This window comes from Microcaecilia unicolor, chromosome 13, assembly GCF_901765095.1.
Source record: "Microcaecilia unicolor chromosome 13, aMicUni1.1, whole genome shotgun sequence".
Taxonomy (NCBI): domain Eukaryota; kingdom Metazoa; phylum Chordata; class Amphibia; order Gymnophiona; family Siphonopidae; genus Microcaecilia; species Microcaecilia unicolor.
The window spans coordinates 39,439,729-39,463,166 of NC_044043.1; the positions used below are offsets into that span (position 1 = coordinate 39,439,729).

The 23,438-nt window shown below is 46.6% G+C and overlaps 1 protein-coding gene across 3 annotated transcripts in view; it reads left to right on the forward strand.

The window, feature by feature from the left end:
* The first annotated feature begins 5,034 nt into the window (after nucleotides 1-5,034).
* LOC115456712 (P2X purinoceptor 1-like) overlaps nucleotides 5,035-23,438 on the forward strand; it is a 218,197-nt gene continuing 199,793 nt past the window's right edge. For all 3 annotated transcript variants that reach the window (XM_030185967.1, XM_030185966.1, XM_030185968.1), the window contains exons 1-2: nucleotides 5,035-5,072; nucleotides 10,972-11,529. In XM_030185967.1, coding sequence (XP_030041827.1) covers nucleotides 11,393-11,529 — 137 coding nt within the window. In that variant the 5' untranslated portion in view covers nucleotides 5,035-5,072; nucleotides 10,972-11,392. The remainder of the gene's footprint in view (nucleotides 5,073-10,971; nucleotides 11,530-23,438) is intronic.

Below are 23,438 nucleotides of genomic sequence, written 5' to 3' on the forward strand. Positions count from 1 at the left end.
CACATAGAGAAGCTCTTGTGTCGGCCACTGTTGGAGAAGAGCATCTACTCCCAGGGATCGAGGGTCCCGTCCTCTGCTGAAAAAGCGCGGCACTTGGCAATTGGCCGATGACGCCATCAGATCTAGGTTCGGCTGGCCCCAGCGCTTCGTGATGTCCAAGAACGCCTGAACAGATAGCTGCCACTCTCCGGGCTCCAAGGTATGGCGACTGAGAAAGTCCGCCTTGACATTCATGACTCCGGCAATGTGGGCCACTGACAGCTGTTCCAGGTTCGCTTCCGCCCACTGGCATAGATTCATGGCCTCCTTGGCTAGAGGGGCGCTCTTGGTACCTCCCTGGCAGTTGACATAGGCCACAGCCGTGGCATTGTCCGACAGGACCCGTACAGGCTTCAACGCCAGTACCGGGATGAACTCCAAAAGCGCCAACCGAATGGCTCTGAGTTCCAGGAGGTTGATAGACCACTTTGCCTCTGCAGGAGACCAGAGCCCCTGCGCTGTCCTTCCCAAGCAGTGGGCTCCCCAGCCCGACAAAGAGGCGTCCGTCGTGACGACAATCCACTCCGGGGTCACCAGAGGCATTCCTGCAGACAACTTGTCTGTCTGCGTCCACCAGCTCAGCGCCTTGTGCACTGCTGGGTCCAAGGGAAGGCGCCACAGCATAATCCTCCGACATCGGAGTCCAGCGCTGCAGCAGAGAGTGTTGTAGTGGTCTCATATGAGCCCTGGCCCAGGGCACTACTTCCATCGTGGCCGTCATAGAGCCCAACAGCTGCACATAGTCCCAAGCCCGAAGAGGAGAGGCTACTAGGAACTGGTCCATCTGAGCCTGAAGCTTGACAATCCGATTGTCTGGCAGGAACACTCTGCCCACTTGGGTGTCGAATCGAACTCCCAGATACTCCAGGGACTGAGTTGGGCGCAGCTTGCTTTCCTCCCTGTTGATGATCCACCCCAGGGAGCTCAAAAGAGCAACCACCCGGTTCACAGCTTTGCCACACTCTGCATAAGAGGGGGCTCGGATTAACCAGTCGTCCAGATAAGGATGGACTTGTACTCCTTCCTTCCTCAGGAAGGCCGCGATGACCACCATTACTTTGGAGAAGGTCCGCAGAGCAGTAGCCAACCCGAACGGGAGGGCTCTGAACTGGAAGCGTCGGCCCAGTACTGCAAAACGCAGAAAGCGTTGATGAGGAGGCCAGATGGGAATATGCAAGTACGCTTCCTTGATGTCCAAGGATGCCAGGAACTCTCCTGCCTGCACTGCCGCTATAACAGAGCGGAGGGTCTCCATGTGAAAGAGCCTGATTGACCCCTTGAGGTCGAGGATAGGCCGTACAGAACCTCCTTTCTTTGGTACCACAAAGTAAATGGAGTAACGTCCCTTGCCAAGCTGATTTTCTGGCACCGGAACGACCGCACCCAGGCGGATCAGATTGTCCAAGGTCTGCTGCACTGCCACAGCTTTGACCGGAGACTTGCAGGGAGAGAGTACAAACCCGTCTCTTAAGGGTCGGCAGAACTCTAGCTTGTAGCCGTCTCTGATGACTTCCAGCACTCAAGCGTCTGAAGTTATTGTGATCCACTCGCCCAAAAACGTGGACAGCCGTCCTCCAATCTGCACTGGGGCGTGGACCAAGGCCCCGTCATTGGGTACGAGACCCTAGGGGAGGACCGGAGGGAGTACCTCCGGGACGGCGGTCTCTGCGAAAGGAATGCTGCTTGGGGGAGAATTTCCTCTTGAAGGAAGAGGGGGCAGAGGAGCCCGACCTGCCCGGGCGGTACCGACGGGCTTCCTGAAACCGTCCTCTGGAGGTACCGGGGCGAGCACTAGCCCGAGCTCTGACCTCTGGTAACCTCTTGCCCTTAGACGTGCCGAGATCGGTCACGATTTTGTCCAGCTCGACCCCAAAGAGCAGCTTGCCTTTAAAAGGCAATCTAGCCAGGCGGGATTTAGAGGCGTGGTCAGCAGACCTATGCTTCAGCCAAAGCCACCGCCGCGCAAAGATTGTCTGAGCCATGCCTTTACCTGAGGCCCTCAAGACATCATACAGCAAGTCTGCCAAATAGGCTAAGCCCGATTCCAGGGCCGGCCAATCAGCCCTCAAGGAATGATCTGAGGGGGAAGCCCACTGCACCATAGTCAGGCACGCCCTGGCCACATAGGAGCCGCAAACTGAGGCCTGCAAACTTAAAGCAGCCGCCTCAAAGGACGACCTTAAGGCCGCCTCCAATCTTCTGTCTTGGGCGTCCTATAGGGCCGTGCCACCTTCCACCGGCAACGCCGTTTTCTTAGTCACCGCAGTGATTAAAGAAACCACGGTAGGCCACAGATAGGCCTCACGTTCACTTTCAGGCAAAGGATAGAGGCGGGACATAGCCCTAACCACTTTAAGGCTCGCTTCCGGGACATCCCACTGAGCCGAAATTAAGGTGTGCATGGCATCATGCACGTGGAAGGTTCTATGCGGGCGCTTCGTCCCCAGCATAATGGCAGAGCCAACAGGGGCTGAGGGAGAGACGTCCTCCGGAGAGGAAATCTTCAAAATGCCCATGGCCTGCATTAACAGGTTGGGCAAATCCTCTGAGCTAAAGAGCCGCGCTGCAGAGGGATCATCCGCTCCATCCGAGCGGGGATCCGTCTCCTCCAAGGAATCCACAAAGGACCGTTGGGAGAACTCAGATACGCTGCCCTCATCTACATCGGAGGAGACAAAGTCCTCCAAGGCCTGGGAATCAACCCGAGGGCGTTTACCTCCGAGGGCCTCAACCTCTTTACCAGACGAGGGAGCAGGGGCAGCGTTTTGCATAAGGAAGGCCTGATGCAGCAGCAAACTCGGGGGAGAAACCCCGCATACTGTGCACTTCCGCAGCCTGGGCTACAGCCCTAGACGCACCCTCAACCGGCGCTCACAAGAGCGGGGGAGAGACATGCTGCGCATCCAAGATGGCGTCCGGCGCGACACTCCGCGAAGGAGCCGCGCGGGAAGAACGGCGCTTAACTTTAGCCGCTTTTGTGCCGTCGCCCAAATTAAGGGCGTTCATGGCATCAATGTCTCCCACCTCAAGGGCGGCCCAAGAAGAAGCCGTCCGAGCCGCGTGGCCGGCCAATATGGGGGAGGCGAGCCGCGGGGGATGGGCGTTTATGGCGGGAAAAACCGCCACACCGGAGGAAGGACCGGGACATTCATCGGTCACGAAACTGTCACCCAACAAGGGCGAATCAGACTTTAAGACCCCCGCATCCCCTCTGGAAGCGCACACGCGATCCGGGGAGCGACTCTTTGCGCCCTCGCCCTCCGACGCCATAGGCCACGTGGAGACCAATCGGGGAACCCCCTGCCCGCTATAAAAGGTAAAAATTACCTGCTGTCCGCTCCGAGCTGTAACGACCTGGTGTCCCAGTGAGTAGCTGCAATAAACGTTTAAATAAACGTCGAAATAAACGCCTTTAAGGACGTTCAACATTTTTTTTTTTAAACGGAGCCAGCGGGAGGGGGGAGAAAAGGAGGGACCTGGCACCACCAGGTTTGCACTTGCTCAAGAAGAGCCCTGAACCCCAGGCATTCAACAAAACCTAAAAATTAGGCTTGGAGGCCTAGCCAGAGCTGCTGCTGTGTGTGACCACCACCTGCTGAGATAGAGAACATACTGAGGAGTTTCCGGCAGCACATGACCACATATAGGGAGGCAAAGTTTGCTCTCTATCTCCACCTGCTGGTAGATGGACACAACCCACCAGCAGTGTTGCCAGGTGGGCGGTTTTACCGCCCAATTGGGCGGTTTTCCGCGACCCGCCGCGGGAAATTTTTGCCCACGGCCGGTTGCGGTTTTTTGGGCTGTTTTTGGCCTTCAGGGCGGTTTTTTTCGGCCGCGGGGGGGCGGGGTTAGTGACGTTTTTGGGTGGGGTTAATGACGTTTTGGGCGGGGTTAGTGACGTGGGAGGCGGGGCCGATGACGGGGAGGCGGGGCCGTTGACGGGGAGGCGGGGCCGATGACATGGGAGGCGGGGCCGATGACGGGGAGGCGGGGCCGGTGACATGGGAGGCGGGGCCGGTGACGGCGGGGGCGGGGGTGATGACGCGGGGGTGGGGGTGTCAGGGGCGGGGTTTGTGTTTGGGCGGGTTTTGGGCTGTTTTTTGGGCTCCATCGGGCTGGAAAAAAATTTTCCACCTGGCAACCCTGCCCACCAGTCTATGGATTGATCAGCATGATGATATGGAAAAGGTGGCTGAGGGGTGATATGATAGAGGTCTACAAAATAATGAGTGGGGTAGAGTGGACAGATGTGAAGCATTTGTTTACGCTTTCTAGCAATAATAGAACCAGGGGACACGATGACATTTGAATGTGGTAGGTTTAAAACAAATCAAAGAAAGTTTTTCTTTACTCAGCGTGCAGTTAGACTCTGGAACTCATTGCCGGAGAAGGTTGTGACGGCAAGTGGCCTTGCTGAATTTAAAGGGGGGTCTGGACAGATTCCTGAAGGATAAGTCCATTGATCATTATTAAATTTGGGGGTTTTGCCAGGTTCTTGGGGCCTGGATTGGCCGCTGTCGGAGACAAGAGTGCTGGGCTTGATGGACCTTTGGTCTTTTCCCAGCGTGGCAGTGCTTATGTACTTATGTACCGGATGCCTTTTGGGCCGGCCCTGGTTAAAACCTCTGGAAATCGTTTATGCATGGGTTGCCTGCCAGTCTTTTACAAGTACTACCCTTACATTAACTGCGTGTTCAAGGGGTGCACGAACAAGCTACTTCGTGGCTGCTGGGGTGACAGCAGGAAATGACGGGCGACCATAGTTGTATTGCTGAGAGCCGTGGTGAGAGGCCAGGCGCTCAAAGCGGGAAAAATGCAGCTGGTGTAAAGGACAGGGTGGATGAGGAAAGCGGCGACGACGACAAACGAGAATCGCACAGGCGAGGACGGAGGTAGCTAGAAGCGGAGAAAAGGAATATGAATGGGACAAACTAAGGCGCGCACGCGCAAGAACAGAGCACGAACAGCGTTATTGCAGCCTAGTTCGCGCTGTCGCTCTGCAAGAAACCGTTGAACAAGGAGCAACGGCAGAAGTAGGTGAAAAAGAGGCGGAGACATGTTCGGATCTTCTATGTGTATGGGGGGGGGGGGGGGGGAGGTGTGTCTGGGGCAAGTGTAAAGGGAGAAGGAAACGATTACGAAGGCAATACTTGAAATTAGTGGTATGGGGTATTGGGAGAGAACACACAATGCAAGAAAGTTCTGCCGTCAGGGAAACAGCTTTTTGGTTGAAGGAAGGGCCAGACAAACCAATTTGAGGCTCCCCCCCCCAAAAAAAAAAAAAAATCCCAAGAACTTTCTAGCTGTTGATGTTGTGTGTCGGCTAATATGTGGCCACTGTGGCCCCCCATTCTTCTGTTGGGGGATTGTGACGCCCTAAGCTAACTCTTGTGGCTGTGCGTGCCCTGTCTGCCTGCAGCGTCCGGCTAGCTTCTCTCCCCCATCCTTCCAGCCAGCCCGCACCCCACTTCTTGTCTGACTGTCTGTACTCTCACAGTACCACTCCTAGTCCTAGGGCGTTCAAGCTCTCTATTAAGGAGGGGAAAAAACCGTTCTATGACAACTTGATCCCCCTCCCCAACCAGGTAGTACTGTGAGACTACCACTAGATGCCCTGGGACCCGGCCTGGGGTGAGTTGGGGTTTTTTGGGGGGGGGGGAGAGGAGAGAATATTGGGGTGATGAAGGGGATGGGGATGAGAAGACGTGATGGTGGGGTTGAGGGACTTTGGGCATTGAGCCCAGGGATTTGAGGACTCTCCAAAGGAAGGGATGATTACTTATGTGCTGTGGTGGGGGAGAGCACAGGTTTAGGAAAGGGATGTGTGGGAGGGAGTAGTTCAGGCTGGGCTCTGCCTGAGTGTGTCACAGGATGGGAGAGGGGACATGCAGCTTCTGTGTCCTGACCCTGCTGTTGCACCTGCCTCTGCTTGATTAGATTGATATGAACTGTGTTTTCCAAGCACTTGGGCTACAAAGTTATATACAGGCATATTTTCAAAGCACTTTGGGAGGCTAAGTTCCATAGGTTTCTATGGAACTTTGGGAGGCTAAGTGCTTTGAAAATGAGCTTGATAGTAACCTATGGAACTTTGTAAGGCTAAGTTGTTTGAAAATGAGCCCCAAAATAGGGTAATCTGGGCCAATGACATCAGAGGCTGAGGAGCTTGTTGCACCTTATCGATGGTGCCCTGAGCTAGTGCCTCAACTGAGTCATAGGTTAAGCCAGCCCCTGCATCAGGGTTCGTTTGATTATAATTAAAATGAAGAGACTATCTGAAAGCTGAATTCACATCAAATGTGACTTAAGATCCGCACCAGATATAAGCACAAAATGCCTGCTTACTCCACATTGGAGCGCAGTGTCACGCTTACTCCAGGTACAATCTATGTGTGTTCTTAAACTGGGGACAGGATATAGTTTATAATTTTGATTGAGCAAAGTAAAAAAGCTGTTATGGCTCTAGTGTTGTGAGAGTGTGAAAAATAACTGAGAATTTGTGCAATAACAGTGGGGCAAACGAAAAAAACACTGACAAAATCTGAAGCAAAAAAGTTATGATTATGCGTCAAATTCTGAAAAAATGTTAAGTTTCTGAGCTATCAGTAAGAATCAGCTGGCTGAGCAACTGTATGGGGAAAAATAACAAGGGTGAAAAACAACTGTGAAGGAGATTCTAGTTATGAAAGGGGAATGACAGGTACAAGGTCAAGGTCATGGGGAACGTTCAGCCTTGCCCCCTCCCCCCAAATGATCTTTTAGGCCCCTGGGGCTTCTAGAGATTTTGATACACTTGACAATCATGATCACCTTAGCTCCAGTCATCAAATAAAGATTCTGTAAAAATGCATTAAATGGACACCATACTTTTTGTGTTTTGCATATATGCATAATGAGGACAATATACAAAAGCCATTTACCCAGGTAAATGGATTGTATGAAATTTGTTCACCCTTCAGACAGGTAAAAGAAGCTGCTGATGTTTCTTTGAGTTAGTATGACTATCAAAACCTATTGTTTTGCCTATACTATGCAACTTTTTGCTGGCCATCCAGAAGAAGCAGCACTAGGAAATCACCTAATCTGGCTAATGGTTAAGATTGCTCTGGAAAGAGAAATACATGGAAAAGAGAGAAGATACTGACAGAGACAGCTCTTGACACATTACAGTCAGAAACAAGAACAGACAGCAGTGAAAGTAAGCAAAAGAGAACAACCTGGGCAGAGTAGCTGAGCCAGCTATGACTGACTCCAGTGAAAACAGTCACTTTATTAGTTCTCAGAGTATAAGAGCAGCCAAGAAATTCTCTCTTCACAGGAATCCTGTTGTAAACTTTAAATAAAATTGGTTGAGTGGCCAATAGAAGTATCCAATAAGAGAACAGAGTAATATTTATTTATTTATTTATTTATGTTTTCTTGTATCCCACTATTATCCAAAAACCAGTTTCAGTTCATAGTGGCTTACAATTTACATTTTGGTGGAATTACAATAGTTTTGTTCTATGTGGAGAGGTCATCTATAGTTTGTATGGTATTCTTAGAGTTATTAAAGAGAGAGAGATTTGAAGAGAAATAGGTAGTGGTAGTTTTTATGTTCAATTGTTGAGTTTTGGTGATATTTGTATAATTTTCAGGAGGTAGGTTTGAAGGAGTCCACAATATCTTTGTGATTAGTTGTAGAATTTTTTGAAGAGGTAGGTTTTAATTTCTTTTCTGAATTGGAGGAGATTTGTGATGCTTCTTATAGTTTTTGGTATCGAGTTCCACAATTTGGAAACTAGATAGATAATCCTGCTGTGTAATAGTTTTGTAGACAGTGTTTTTTGAGTTGGGTAGATGTAGGAGTAGGTGGTTTCTGTTTTCTGGGTTGGCATTTCTTGAGGATAGTTCAATCATGTTAAGCATATATTTGGGTGCCATTCTGAATAGTATCTTGAAGATTAGGGTGCTCGCTTTGAAAAATATTCTTGCCCTGACTGGTAGTCAGTGTAGTGATTCAAGTAGTGGGATTGCTTGTTTGTATTTCGATTTCTTGAAAATCAGTCTTGCTGCCGTGTTTTGGACTGTTTGCAGTGAGTTTAGTGTGTTCTCCTTGCATCCTACATATGCTGTGTTGCAGTAGTCTAGTTGCGATAGTATCGTTGATTGGACTAGTATCTGGAAAGATTGTCTAGGGAAATAGTATTTTATTCTGCTCAGTTTCCATAGTGTTCTGAAGCATTTTGATGTTACTGCTGATATTTGGTTGTCCAGTGTTAGATGTTTGTCAAGAATGATTCCTAGTATTTTAAGTTGTTTTTCGATGTGGTATGTTTGTTGATAGCATGGGCTAGATAGTACTAGGAATTTGGTTTTGTCTCTGTTCAGTTTTAGTTTGAAAGTTGTTGCCCATTCTTCCATGAGGTCCAATCCTTTTTTTTATTTTGCCCTGTATGTTTGTGATGTTGTTTGGGAAAGGTATGAAGATGCATCATCTGAATATATGAATAAATAAATTCCAATTTTTTTTTCCGAGTGGTGCCACCATTACATTGAACAGTATTGGTGATATTTGCGATCCCTGTGGCACCCCACACTCAGAGACCCATGAGGTTGATGTTTGATTGGACATCTTTACAATGTAGGATCTTGTCTTTAGGAAGCCATTGAACCATGTTGCCACTGCTCCGTTGATTCTTATGTTATCGAGCAGTGTCATTAGTGTGGTGTGGTCTACTAGGTCGAACACACTTGACCTGTTGAATTGTAGTAGTAGTACATTTTGTCCTTGGCATATTATGCTTCTGAATTTTGTTATTAGGGTGGTTATGACCGTTTCAGTTCTGTGTTGTGGTCTGAAACCTGATTGGGATATATGAAGGATTGAGAATTTTGTTAAGTATTCCGTTAGTTGCTGTGTTACTAGACCTTTCATCATTTTGGTCAGTAGTGATATTGAGGCTACTGGTCTGTAATTTGTGATATCGCTGATCTTGCTGGTAGTGTTTTTGGGGATAGGTGTGAGTACTATCAGGGGCATTTTTGAAAGAGAAGGGCGCCCATCTTCTGACACAAATCGGGAGATGGGCGTCCTTCTCTCAGGGTCGCCCAAATCGGCATAATTGAAAGCCGATTTTGGGTGCCCTCAACTGCAGTCCGTTGCGGGGACGACCAAAGTTCACGGGGGCGTGTTAGAGGCGTAGTGAAGGCGGGACTGGGGGCATGCTTAAGAGATGGACATCCTCGGCCAATAATGGAAAAAGAAGAGTGTCCCTGACTAGCATTTGGTTGACTTTACTTGGTCCATTTTTTTTCACAACCAAGCCTCAAAAAGGTGCCCAAACTGACCAGATGACCACCAGAGGGAATCGGGGATAACCTCCCCTTACTCCCCCAGTGGTCACCAACCCCCTCCCACCCTAAAAATGTTTTTGCCAGCCTCTATGCCAACCTCAGATGTCATACCCAGCTCCGTGACAGCAGTATACAGGTCCCTGGAGCAGTTTTAGTGGGTGCAGTGCACTTCAGGCAGGCGGACCCAGGCCCATCCCTCCCTACCTGTTACACTTGTGCTGGTAAATGTGAGCCCTTCAAAACCCACATGAAACCCACTGTACCCACATGTAGGTGCCCCCCTTCACCCCTTAGGGCTATGGTAGTGGGGAGTGGGTTTTGATTTTTTTTGGGGGGGCTCAGCACCTAAGGTAAGGGAGCTATGCACCTGGGAGCAATTTGTGAAGTCCACTGCAGTGCCTCCTAGGGTGCCCGGTTGGTGTCCTGGCATGTGAGGGAGACCAGTGCACTATGAATGCTGGCTCCTCCCATGACCAAATGCCTTGGATTTGGTCGTTTTTGAGATAGGCGCCCTCTGTTTGCATTATTGCCGAAAACCGGGAACGACCATCTCAACATTTAGGTCAACCATCTCTAAAGTCGACCTAAATGTTGAGATTTGGGCGTCCCCGACCGTATTATCAAAACGAATGATGGACGCCCATCTTGTTTCGATAATAGCGGTTTCCCCACCCCTTCATGGGGCCGTCCTGCGGGGACGCCCTCAGGAAAACTTGGGTGCCCCGTTCGAATATGCCCCTCTATGTTGCCTTTGTCTGTTGGAAATTGACCTCGTTCAAACACGTATGTGATGTGTTTGTTGAGGTAGTTGATGAACCAGTCTGGTGGGTTTTTATCATGTAGAAGGGGCATTTGTCCAGTAGGCAGTATGCATTTGCATATTTTGTCAATAGTTTCTTTACTATGTCTTGTGGTGGTTTGAACATTGTCCATATTCTGTCTGCTGCGGTGTGGTTGTTGTGTGTTTCACACTCCTGTAGGTAGTCTGTAGCATTTATTTGTTCTTTAGCAAGGTTTGATCTTGTATTTGTTATTTTGTTTTTGAAGTATTGTGCAAGCTCATGTGCACTGATGTCAAAATGCCCAGTTTTTCAGGCAAACACTCATGACAATGAGTTTGATTCCTTAACCTGTCTATGTGCCCCACTGCTGGTTGATTTTTCAGAATTTCCATAGTGAATATGTATGAGATAAATTTGCTTATATTAGCGCAATATTTTTAACTCGGGCTTTGGGCACACCCTAACAGTCTGGTTTTGAGGATTTCCATAGTGAATATGCAGAAAAGCATGCATTCAGCTCTGTATTAGGCATTTTCATTGTGGATATCCTCAAAACCAGACTTTCTGGATCTGTCCCAAGGAATTTATTGAGAACCAGTCCTTTATAGAGCCAGTATATGCAAATTTATCTCACACATCTTCATTGAAGAGATCCTGTATACAAAATTGACTGTGGAGTTACCAAGACAGGTTTGCAAAGTGCTGCGATAGAGTGCCTATCAAAAGACATTTTTTATGGCTAAGGAGTGTTCTTCCAGATAGAAAAAACTGTAACTAGTAATATTTCTGCTCCTGCTCTTTTTGTTTCTTGCAGAAAAATTCTGGGAGGTTGGTGCTGTGCTGACTGCTAACACCTCCTTTTAAATGCACACCACCCATTGATCCCACCCCCCTCACCCAATCAATCTGAGGACAGAGCAGAGTGTGTGCTTAAGACAAGACACAGAGCATCTGAGACAGATAAATCCTGATTTCTGTTAATACTAACAACGGAATATATGAAGAGAGTAAATCAAACAGAAACTCTACAGATCTTCGCACAGATGAAATCAAATTCTGCAGGTGTGCACAGAAAACTTTATCCTATGATACTTGTGCATACAGAGCATTCTGTCAACTTTGTCAAGAAATTCCACAGACTAGAGACTGTTGCACCACTGGGATTAGAAGAAACTAACCTGTTTAATTAGGCACATTTATTTAAAGTTGAACAGAGAGTAGCACTAGCAGAAGCAATGTCGCAGAACCTAATGAAGAAAATCATGCTGCTGTTTTTTGAGTACGACACCCCCAGGATGGTGCTGGTACGGGATAAAAAAGTGGGGTTTACATTTCGTCTTATCCAGCTATGTGTACTTATATATGTCGTAGGGTAAGACCTCTCTCTTTTGTTATCTTTAAGTGAAGCAATGTATAGTGCATACTAAGAAATTACCATATTCATAAAGGTTCTATATACAAAACAAATTAGAAACAATAATTAAGCAATGAGAAGTACAGTCTTACATCTTTGAGAAACTATAAATGTTTTATTGCAGTAGAGAATGCAAATGAGACAGGGTTCAAAAGACAGTCACATGAAAGTAAGACTTTGTGTGTGTGTGGGAGAATGACTATGATAATTTATTTTCTCAAAATATCCCTCTCTAATTAGTCATCTCTATTACTTATTGTGAAGTTTTGTATGCATTCTTTGATAAGAACATAACTTCCATACTGGGTGAGACCAAAAGTCCATCATGCCAAGTATCCTGTTCCAACAGTGGCCAATCCAGGTCACAATTACCTGGCAGGATCGAAACAAGAAGGTAGATGTCATGCTTTTCCCAAGCTTACCTTGTTAATAATGGTTCATGGACTTTTCCTTTTTTTGAGCCCAACTATTTTAAGTTCTTTTACCACATCCCTCTGGTAATGAATTCCAGAGCTTAATTGTGTGTTAAGTAAAAAAAAAAAAAAAAAAAATATATATATATATATATATTTTATTTTTCTCTTAATTGTTTTTTAAATGTACTACTTAGTTACTTTATGACATGTCCCCTAGTGTTTGTATTTTTTGAAAGAGTAAAATAAACAACCAATTTGATGCAACCATTCCATTCCATCTATGATTTGATTATTTATTTATTTACTTATTATAATGTGCAATGGGCAATTCTATAATCTAGGTGCCTACATTTATATGCTCCTTGTACATGTAAATATCAAGAATACTAGCATTTACGTGTTATGTGTACACTTACCCAAATAAGAGCTAGCAGGGTTCCTAAGTTCTGTTCTGCAAATCCCTGCTTAACTTACATACAGCATATTTGCAAGGAGGGAATATAGAAGGCTAGGGCTCCCAGTTACAGTACAGTCTCGATTATCCGACCTTTGGTAATCCAACCATCTGGCATATCAGACAGACCCCCAATATCCAAAACAAGGGATAATAACAATAATGAAGATATATTCCATATCCAAAACAAGGATCATCTCTTGTTTTGGATATGGAATATATGTTCTTTATTGTGAGTTTCATCTCATTATCAACATACTTCAAAGTTAAGGTATTGTTTCTATATTGGATTTATTATATTAGATTTCTAATTTTCATGTTTTATTATTTGTTACAATTGATGAATTATGCTTTATCACTGTGTTATGTTTATATCTAGATTTATTGTGATGCTTATTTCTGTAGTCTTAAGTTATATTTATATTTCTACATACAATCTTGATTGTTAGTTTCATTTTGGCTGTGTTTATTTTATTTTTAATGTTGTTTTGATGTTTTTTCATATATTTTTTACATATTTATACTGTGTCAATATAACATTGTTTTATTTTATTTTAATATTTTGTATCACATATATATATGTTTTAGTGACTCCTGAGGCCAAAACACGACTCGTGTCGCGTCCTTGATGTACATTAAAGGTGCTAATTTATACATCATCTGCTGTTCCTTTCCTATTTTGTCGCCCTTGTTGTGACTGACTTCTCAGTGGTCTCAGGCAGTAGTGTGCTGGTAAATTTTTAACAACAGGCTCTCTCCCTGGTCCATACCCGCCTTCTTCTGATGTATTTCCTGTTTCCAGGAGGGCGGGACACTGAGAAGGAAGGGAAGGCTGGAGGCAAGCCTGCTGCTTTCACTGCCGCCGCGACTTGAGGTAAATTAAAGATTTAAACGCAGGGCAGCAGCAGGAACAGAAAGGAGGGCTGTCGGGGAGCTGAGGGCAGGTGAGCCGGCCCTGGGAAAAAAGGTGTCGGTACACTGTACTGGCACAAAAAAGCACTGACGCTGGGAGTCTGTGACCCTGCAGATAGGGGAGGAAGAAGCAAGCCGGCTTGCACTCCCAGAACAACCGGCTCGCAAGATGCCAAAAAATTTTACAACCGGCTCTTGTGAGCCGGTGCGAGCTGACTCCAGCACACCACTGGCTGCAGGCCATATTGAGAGCTAGGAGAAATACAAGAGGGTGCATTCTTCATCCTCCACTGAGCCACAGTCCTCCAGCACATATATGCGTCCCCCAAATATGTCCTATATATTACAATGGGGCCCTAAAATATCAATACATCTATCAAGAAAACTGAACAAGCCAAATTACTATAGAATACTACATGGAAAATTCATGCTAACAGAATACTTTGGTCACACACACAGAGCACAAATGCCAAATACAGAATAAGTGACCACAAACCATAAACAAATTAAATCGAAATCCCAAGAGGCTAGACAAAGCCAACATGGATTTAGTGAAGGGAAATCTTGCCTCACCAATCTATTACATTTCTTTGAAGGGGTGAAAAAATAGGTGGATAAAGGCGAGCCGGTTGATATTGTGTATCTGGATTTTCAAAAGGTGTTTGATAAAGTACCTCTTGAAAGGCTCCAGAAGAAATTGGAGTGTCATGGGATAGAAGGTAGTGTCCTATTGTGGATTAAAAACCAGTTAAAGGTTAGAAAACAGAGAGTAGGGTTAAATGGCCAATATTCTCAATGGAGAAGGGTAGATAGTGGGGTTCCTTAGGGGTCTGTGATGGTACTGCTGCATTTTAACATATTTATAAATGATCTAGAGATGGGAGTAACTAGTGAGGTAATTAAATTTGCTGACGACACAAAGTTATTCAAAGTGGTTAAATCGCGAGAGGATTGTGAAAAATTACAAGAGGACCTTACGAGACTGGGAGACCGGGCGTCTAAATGGCAGATGACGTTTAATGTGAGCAAGTGCAAAGTGATTCATGTGGGAAAGAGGAACCCGAACTACAGCCTTGTAATGCAAGGTTCCACGTTAGGAATCACCGACCAAGAAAGGGATCTCGGCATCATTGTTGATGATACGTTGAAATCCTCTGCTCAGTGTGCTGCGGCAGCTAAGAAAGCAAATAGAATGTTAGGTATTATTAGGAAAGGAATGGAAAACAAAAGTGAGGACGTTATAATGCCTTTCTATCAGTCCATGGTGCAGTGACTGCACCTTGAATATTGTGTTCAATTCTGGTCGCTGCATCTCAAAAAAGATATAGTGGAATTAAAAAAGGTACAGAAAAGGGCGATGAAAATGATAAAGGGGATGGGATGACTTCCCTATGAGGAAAGGCTGAAGCTTCTAGGGCTCTTCAGCTTGGAGAAGAGACGGCTGAGGGGAGATATGATGTCTATAAAGTAATGAGTGGACTAGAACAGGTAGACGTGAATCGTTTGTTTACTCTTTCCAAAAATACTAGGACTAGGGGGCATGCGATGAAGCTACAAAGAAATTTAATATGAGTCTGAGAAAATGTTTCTTCACTCAACATGTAATTAAACTCTGGAATTCGTTTCCAGAGAACGTGTTAAAGGTGGTTAACTTAGTGGGGTTTAAAAAGGGTCTGGACGGCTTCCTAAAGGAGTGGAGGAGTGGCCTAGTGGTTAGAGTGGTGGACTTTGGTCCTGGAGAACTGGGTTCGATTCCCACTGCAGGCACAGGCAGCTCCTTGTGACTCTGGGCAAGTCACTTAACCCTCCATTGCCCCAGGTACAAATAAGTACCTGTATATAATATGTAAGCCGCATTGAGCCTGCCATGAGTGGGAAAGTGAGGGGTACAAATGTAATAAAAATAAATAAATAAAAGTCCATAGACCATTATTAAATTGACTTGGGGAAAATCCACAGCTTATTTCTGGGATAAGCAGCATAAAATGTATTGCGTTTTCTGGGATCTTGCCAGGTATCTGTGACCTGGATTGGCCACTGTTGGAAACAGGATGCTGGGCTTGGTGGACTTTTGATCTGTTCTAGTGTGGCAGTAATTATGACCTTGCATGTAGCACAGCACAGAGAAATACAAAGAGATGCATTTTCTACTATACTGTGCAAAATATAATGATAGCACATGCAAGAGATGGTGTTGGGGGGGGGGGGGTTGCAACTAGGGCAACTGCATTTGGCCCCCTAGCCAGAGAGAACCCCAGGCCAGCTGGAAGCTGAAGAAGGTGCAGCCTGTTAGTAAGCTATGGGGTCCTCTCCCAGATTTCTGCCTTGGGCCCCAGCCATATCTAACACCAGCTCTAGCAGGATGTACATTTCAAATCTGACATATTCTAATCACAAAAGAGAAAAATAAAATTATATTTTCTACCTTTTGCTGTCTGGTCATTTTATTTTTTCAAATCATGTTGGTCCCAGGTTCTGGTTTCTACATCGTTCTGTCTTCTCTTAACTCACCAAGGTCTCCTGTCCATTTGATATTTCTACTCTCTCCATGTCCATTATCCATCTTCTTCCATCTCTATACCTCTATCTTCCTTCATGTTCAATATCTCCCTTTTGCTGTGTTCCTATAATTCCCTGTCCAGCTTCTCCCCTCTCTTTATCCCCAGTGCCAGTATATCTCTATCCTCTCTGACCCTACCCCATCCAGCTTCTCTCCCTCTTACTCCCTCCCCTTTCCAGCATCTAGTTTGCTTGATTGATTCCCTGCCTGCCTTTCCTCCCTCCCTCCCGCTGTAGATTCAGTATTTGACCTCTTTTCCTTCATCTCCTTGGTCTGGTATCTCTGTTTCCCTTCCCTCCCTCGTTGTGCTGTTCCAGCAGTTCTCCCCTTCCTTCCAGGTCTCATCCTTCTCTTCCTCCCACAAATCCAGTAGCTCTCTCCCTTCTCTCCAGCCCTTCCTCCTCTTCCTCCTATGTCCAGCAGCTCTCTCCCTTCTCTCAAGCCCTCTCTTTCTCCCACGTCCAGCAGCTCTCTCCCTTCCATCCAGATCCTCTCCTCCTTCCTCCCATGTCCAACAGCTCTCTCCCTTCTCTCCAGCCCCCTCTTCCTCCCATATCCAGCAGCTCTCTCCCAACCAGATCCCCTCCTCCTCTTCCTCCCCAGTCCAACAGCTCTCCTCTCCAGGTCCCTCTTCCTCCCACATACAACAGTTCTCCCCTTCCCTCTAGCCCCCTATTGCTCCCAAGTTCATCCTCTTTATCCCACGTCCAGCAGCTCTCTTCCTTCTCTCCAGCCCCTCTTCCTCCCACATCCTGCAGCTTTCTCCCTTCCAAGAAAGCAAAGGGGCAGACGATCCGCAAACTCCAAAGTGGGAACTGTACAAAGCAGATCGTTAATAAACCAAAATATATTTTATTGATATAACAAAGATAAAATATGTATACAATAGCCCATATGCATATAATAGCCCGACACAGGCCGTGTTTCGCCCAACTGGGCTGCTTCAGGGGCTAAAAGACAAGATAATAAATAAATAATAAGTAGTAGATCTAAACATCTAAATAAAAACCATATAATGATAACATAGAATGATAACATAGAAATTATATAAATTAAAAAAGGCGACATTAAAAATATAATCAAGTATAAACTTGTAACATTAAGAGCCAAATGACATTAAAAATATGGTCACATATAAATTTATAACATTAAAATCTATAACATCAAAATCCCACAAACTCATTATTCAAATTGCAGACATCATGTATATTGGTCACAGGTGGTTAATATATCCACAACATACATATACAAATACATATTACAGAAGTCCAGAAAAGTGATTTAAGAGCATCCAAAAAAGGCACATAAAAAATACATGAAAATAATTATAAACACAACAGCACACTAAACATCAGACAGCCATCTTCAATAATATGATTCAAAAAGCACCCACCTATATAGTAGTTCTCCATATTTTATCTTTGTTATATCAATAAAATATATTTTGGTTTATTAACGATCTGCTTTGTACAGTTTCCGCTTTCTCCCTTCCATCCAGATCTCCTCCTCCTCTTCCACCCACATCCAGCAGCTCTATCCGTTCCCTCCAGCCCTCCCAAATGCAGCAGCTCTCTCCCATCCAGATCCCCTCCTCTTCTTCCTCCCACATCCAGCAGCATTCCCTCCAGCCCTCCCAGCAGCTCTCTCTCCCTTCCATCCAAATCCCCTCCTTCTCTTCCTCCGACATCCAGTAGCTCTCTCCCATCCAAATCCCCTCCTCTTCCCCCCACATCCAGCAGCTGTCTCCCCTCCAGTCCCCTTCCTCCCACAAGTCCTCCCACAAGTCCGGTAGCACTGTCCTTTCCCTCCAGCCCCCTTCCCCCTGCAAGTCCAGCATTTCTGTCTTTCCCCAATCTAGTCAGCTCCAATCCATCATCCCTCGCTGCCTTTCCTCCTGCGGGTCTGGCTGTCCAGGAGCTTTGCCTGCCTCTTCCTGCTCCTCCCTGCCACTGCCGCCGTGCCTGCAGATTCCTTTTTTGGGCCGTCGCTGGCAGCAATTCACACAGGCATGTCCCCCTGCCGCATCTATCTGGCCCTCGCTTAAACAGGAAGTTGCATCAGAGAGGGCCGAACACAGCAGAGGCAAATGCCTGTGTGAATCGCTGCCAGCGACAGCCAAGAAAGAAAGTTGCAGACACCGTGGCAGCGGTGGGGAGGAGAAGGAAGAGGCAGGCAACAATCCTGTTTGGCCAGACCCGGAACCGCAGGAGGAAAGGCAGCGAAGGATGTTGGATTGGGGATAGTTAGGGTGGGCCTCAGACAAAAGTGGGTGGGCCTGGGCCCACCCAGGGCTATGCCCCTGCTTTCAAGTATTTAAACATTTGTATCGTATCTCCCCTGTCCCATCTCTCCTCTAGGTTATACATATTAAGGTCTTCCAGTCTCTTCTCATATGTCTTTTGGCACAAGGCCCATACCATTTTTGTCACCTTCCTCTGGAACGCTTCTAATCTTTTTTAGATCCTTAGCAAGATATGGCCTCCAAAACCGAATACAGTAGTCCAAGTGGAGCCTCACCACAGGGGCATCAACATCTCCTTTCTTCTACTGGTTATGCCTCTTTCTATATAGCCTAGCATCGTTTCAGCTATGGCCAGTTGTCACACTGTTTTATTGTCTTCAGATCCTCAGATACTATCACCTCAAGGTCCCTTTCCCTATCTGTACATAACTTCTCACCTCCTAGCACATAAAGCTTCCTTGGAGTTCTACTCCTAAGTGCATCACGCTGCACTTCTTTGTATTGAATTTTAATTGCCAAACATTAGACCATTCTTCTAACTTTTGCAGATCATTTTTAATGTTTTCCACTCCCTCTGGGGTGTCCACCCTATTACAAATCTTGATATCATCTGCAAAAGGCAAACCTTACCTTCTAACCTTCTAACCCTTTGTCAATGTCACTCACAAATATACTGAACAGAATCAGCCCCAGCACCAATTTCTGAGGCACTCCACTATTACTCACCTAACCTTCCTCTGAGTGAATTCCATTAACCACCATCCTCTGGCATCTGTCTGTCAACCAGTTCCTAATCCAGTTCACCACTTTGGGTCCTAACTTCAGCCTGTCAAGTTTATTTAAGAGCCTCCTGTGAGGAACCATGTCAAAGACTTTGCTGAGATACAAGTAGATTACATCTAGCGCACGTCCTTGATCCAGTTCTCTGGTCACCCAGTCAAAGAATTCAATCATATTCTTTTAGCATTATTTATCTTTGGTAAAACCATGCTATCTTGGATCTTGCAACTTATTGGATTGCAGGAAATTCACTATCCTTTCCTTCAGCATTGCTTCTATTACTTTTCCAATAACTGAAGTCAGGCTTACCAGCTTGTAGTTTGCAGCTTCTTCTCTGTCACCACTTTTGTGAAGAGGGACCACATCTGCTCTTCTCCAGTCACTTGGAACTTCTCCCATCTCCAAGGATTTATTAAACAAATCTCTAAGAGGACCCGCCAGAACCTCTCTGAGCTCCCTCAGTATCCTGTGATCAATCCCGTCTAGTCCTATGGCTTTGTCCACTTTCAAATTTTCAAATTGTTCATAAACACCCTCTTCTGAGAACAGTGCTATATCCACTCCATGCTCATATGTACTTTTGGCTATCTGTAATCAGATCTTTATCTAGTTGCTCTGATTGTGTTGGAGGTCTGTGTGGATAGAGGTGCCATCTTTTCAAGGTGATCCATACCACTTCTTCCTTTCCCCAGGCCCTTCATTTCAGTCGCTTTGATATTGTTTCTCACATGCAGAGCTACTCCTCCACCTGTTCAACCATCTCTGTCCTTCATAAATAGATTATAGCCCAGTATGTTTGTGTCCCATTCATGGGAATCACTGAACCATTTCTTTGTGATAGCAACAATATCTAAGTCTGCCTCTAACATCAGGGCTTGCAAACCTGGTCTAGTTCATCAGGTCTCTTGCTTAGGCCTGTGTTCCTCAAGGTTGAGTCCCTAGGCTGCTTTGCTCATGGGATTCAGATCATACTCTCATTGAGCCTAGAATGGCTTTGACTCTCTGCATCCTCAAACTGTCGCCCACAGGCTTCAGCTTGGTGAAGCTAGCTGTCAGTGGTCTCTGCATGGCCCGTTCCAAGAGAGGGGATTGCTATACCCATCCCTCCTTCCCCTCATCAGAGCTTTCCTGCAACTAACAAAAGAGAAAAAATAATGGCCTTTTAATTTTAACTTTAAAGTGGGATAAAGTTCTTGAAAAAAATTTTTTTAAAGAGAAGCATAAGCAAAATGAAAGTAAACATTGTGTTGGCTCTGGGGGAGCACTGAGAGGACTTTGCAGGCATGCCAAGAGGCCACAGTTTGTACCAGGCTGGGATCCGGGTCTAAGGAGGGGTTGCTGGGCACAGGAATGCTGAGTGCCAGCTGAAAATGTTACGCTTGTGGGAGCCAGCTGCTGGCTCCTACTGTCCAGTGTGTGATGGGACATTTCCTCAGCCAGCTCTGGCAGAGTCAGAGGATCCTTCTTGGGGGGGGGGGGGGGGGGAGGAGGATAGCACATCCCCTCTGTCTTGGCCATGTTGCCTGTGGCCTGTGCCTTTTTGGCAGGAATGATGGCCATCTTGCCTCTGTCCAACAGTGCATAGAGCAGAATGTGGAGCCTGTATCATGGTTTCCAGTGAGGAGTGAAGTCTCTCTTTCTCACGCAGATCAACAGCCATGGCCCAAGGATCCAATTGGGGCCCCCAGGGACTTGGGGAATGATTGGCTTCAGATAATAATGGAGGGAGTCTGCCTGGTCTTAGCAGGAGGGCTCCCCATTGCTGGAGGAGTTGCTCCCTCCAGTTCTGCAATCCCCTTATGACAGGGGACCCTGGGTTTGTGTACAGTAGTGGTTGCAGCTGAGCAGATATTCCAGCATGGATTGACTCGAATCTCCTCTAGGGGTGATGGGAACTCTCCACATCATGGGGGATCCCTAACTCCAGGGAATCTCTCCCTGGCCAAAGAAGAGAAATCTCCAGTGATCAGACTGTTTAGCAGAAGCTGCTCAAGCAGCTTATTGATTCAGTGTCAGAGGCTCTTCACATCCCAACAGTCTCACTGAAGATCTCTTCAGACAGAAATCCTATCCTGGAAGGTTTGCACAGGCCCCCAAAGGCATTTTACTTTGATAGGGCTGTCTCCCAGATAGTCTTAATTATATGGGGGGCTCCGGATGGCATGCTGCTGGGCATCACACTCCTAGGTAGACTGTACCCTCTGCCACGTGAAGAATGGACATGATGTTGTGACTCCCCAAGGCAGATTTGTTGGTCACAACGGTGAGTAAGAAAACAATGAACCCAGACAAAGAAGGCTCAGCACTGAATGATGCCCACAACAGGAAGCTGGAGCAGATACTGAAGTAGGCCTTCACCTCTTCAATGTTTGGAGTACAGGCCTGCTTATGTGAAGGCTACATGACCTGTGCCCTTCTGCATTGGGTGTAGTAGATTCCATGGTCTCTGGAGGTTGTGTACTTGCAGTCAGGGGCGGACGTCTTGGTGGACATCCTCTATGATCTCTACCTCATCTCATCCTGATTGGTGGCTTTGGTGATAATAGCTTGGATGTGGGTGTGGCTTCAGCGCTGGGCAGCCAACGTGGCGTCTAAATCATGGTTGAGTAAGCTGCCTTTTAGGGGCCATTTACTCTTTGATGAGGACCTGGGAGAGGCCAGGCCATAGCGTCTCCCGGAGGACTGCTCCAGTGGGATACCTCGGGGACCAGGACAAAGGCCGCTTACACTTTGAGAGGCATTTTCCATGTCTTGTGACAATGCCCAACATGCAAAAAGGGGTGCCCTTATGCAGAACTTGGAGGGCAAGGAATGTGGCGCTCTTGCCTTTTGCAGCCCCTGGTAAGGGATCCCAGCAAGGCTCAGCCGGTTCCCTCAGTGGTAAAGGTGGGAAGCAGGCTCTCCCTGTTCTACCATAAGTGGGCCCACTCACCTGTGACCAATGGGGTTTGGAGATGGTGCACCAGGCGTATGCCAGGAGTCAGTTATCCCCTACCCAGGAACTGGAATACCTCAGTGTCTGGTTTGATACCAAACTGGAGGCTGTATTTCTTCCCAAGCAAAAGCATCACCATACTGGGACACACTGAAGGTCCATTAAGCCTAGTATCCTCTTTCCAACAGTGGCCAATCCAGGTCATAAGGACTTGGCAAGATCACAAAAAGAGTAAAACAGATTTTATTTTGGGAGGAGGATCGGTGTGAGAGACCTGGGACACCTGGAAGAACTTTTACCAGCCTGCAGTAAGCGTCCCTGATTCCACCAAGCCCAGTCTGCTGATGTCATCTTCATGGGCCAATAGAGAATAAAATCCAATTGGGTGCAGCCACAGGGCATGGGCAAAGGGACATGCCCTAAGGGGTACACCAGGCCCCTTATGAAGCCATGGGGAGCCAGAAATCTTTGCTCAGTTGCTGAATTACTTTCCAGGTACTCTTGTTGTTTAATTTGCTATGGGGAAATGCAGCATGGAGTAAAGCAGATGTATAAGTATATTTACTATAGAATGAGTTATGGTCTTTTGAAAGTTAGTTTCATTTATGCAGCCATGTCTCTTGATGATGTTATAGACAAGGCTGATAAAGTTTTAGGATTCAAGGTGGTCTATTTGTAGAAGATTTATAACAGTGAGTAATTGAATGCTTTACACCATGAAATATAGTCAATTGTTGATATGATGAGAATTTTAATTGAGCTGACTGGTGAGCAGGGTTGCCAGGTGGAAAATTTTTTTCTAGCCCAATCCAGCCCAAAACCCGCCCAAACACAAACCCCGCCCCTGACACCCCCACCCCCGCGTCATCACCCCCGCCCCCGCCGGCCCCGCCCCCGCCGTCACCGGCCCCGCCTCCCACGTCATCGGCCCCGCCTCCCCCGTCATCGGCCCCGCCTCCCACGTCATCGGCCCCGCCTCCTACGTCATCGGCCCCGCCTCCCACGTCATCGGCCCGCCCAAAACGTCACTAACCCCGCCCAAAAAACGTCACTAACCCCGCCCCCCGCGGCCGAAAAAGGCAAAAAGCCGCCCAAAAAACCGCACAGAAACCCAAAAAGCCGCAACCCGCCGCGGGCAAAAATTTCCCGCGGCGGGTCGCAGAAAACCGCCCAATTGGGCGGTAAAACCGCCCACCTGGCAACACTGCTGGTGAGATGTAGAGTTTGTGATACATGGGCTGATCAAGATGGGATTAATGTATATCTTTTAAATTTTGTTTTAGGCTTTTTTTGAAGGGGTATGTTGATCACCCCTGATTTTTAGGTATGTATTGATACATTATTGGATTTCATTAAATCCATTCAACGTTTTATACACTTTTATATGTTTGGAAAGTGGCTTGTCTTATCTCCTCCTCCATTTTACTTTTGAATGTGTAATGCATTTATTGTACTTTATTTTATCATTTGCTGTTATGACTTTATATTGTAAAGTGGATCCTCTTTTCTCAGCGGTTGCAGCTCTCCACCGCCTGAAGAACACCTTCCAGTACTGCTCCTCTTTCCCT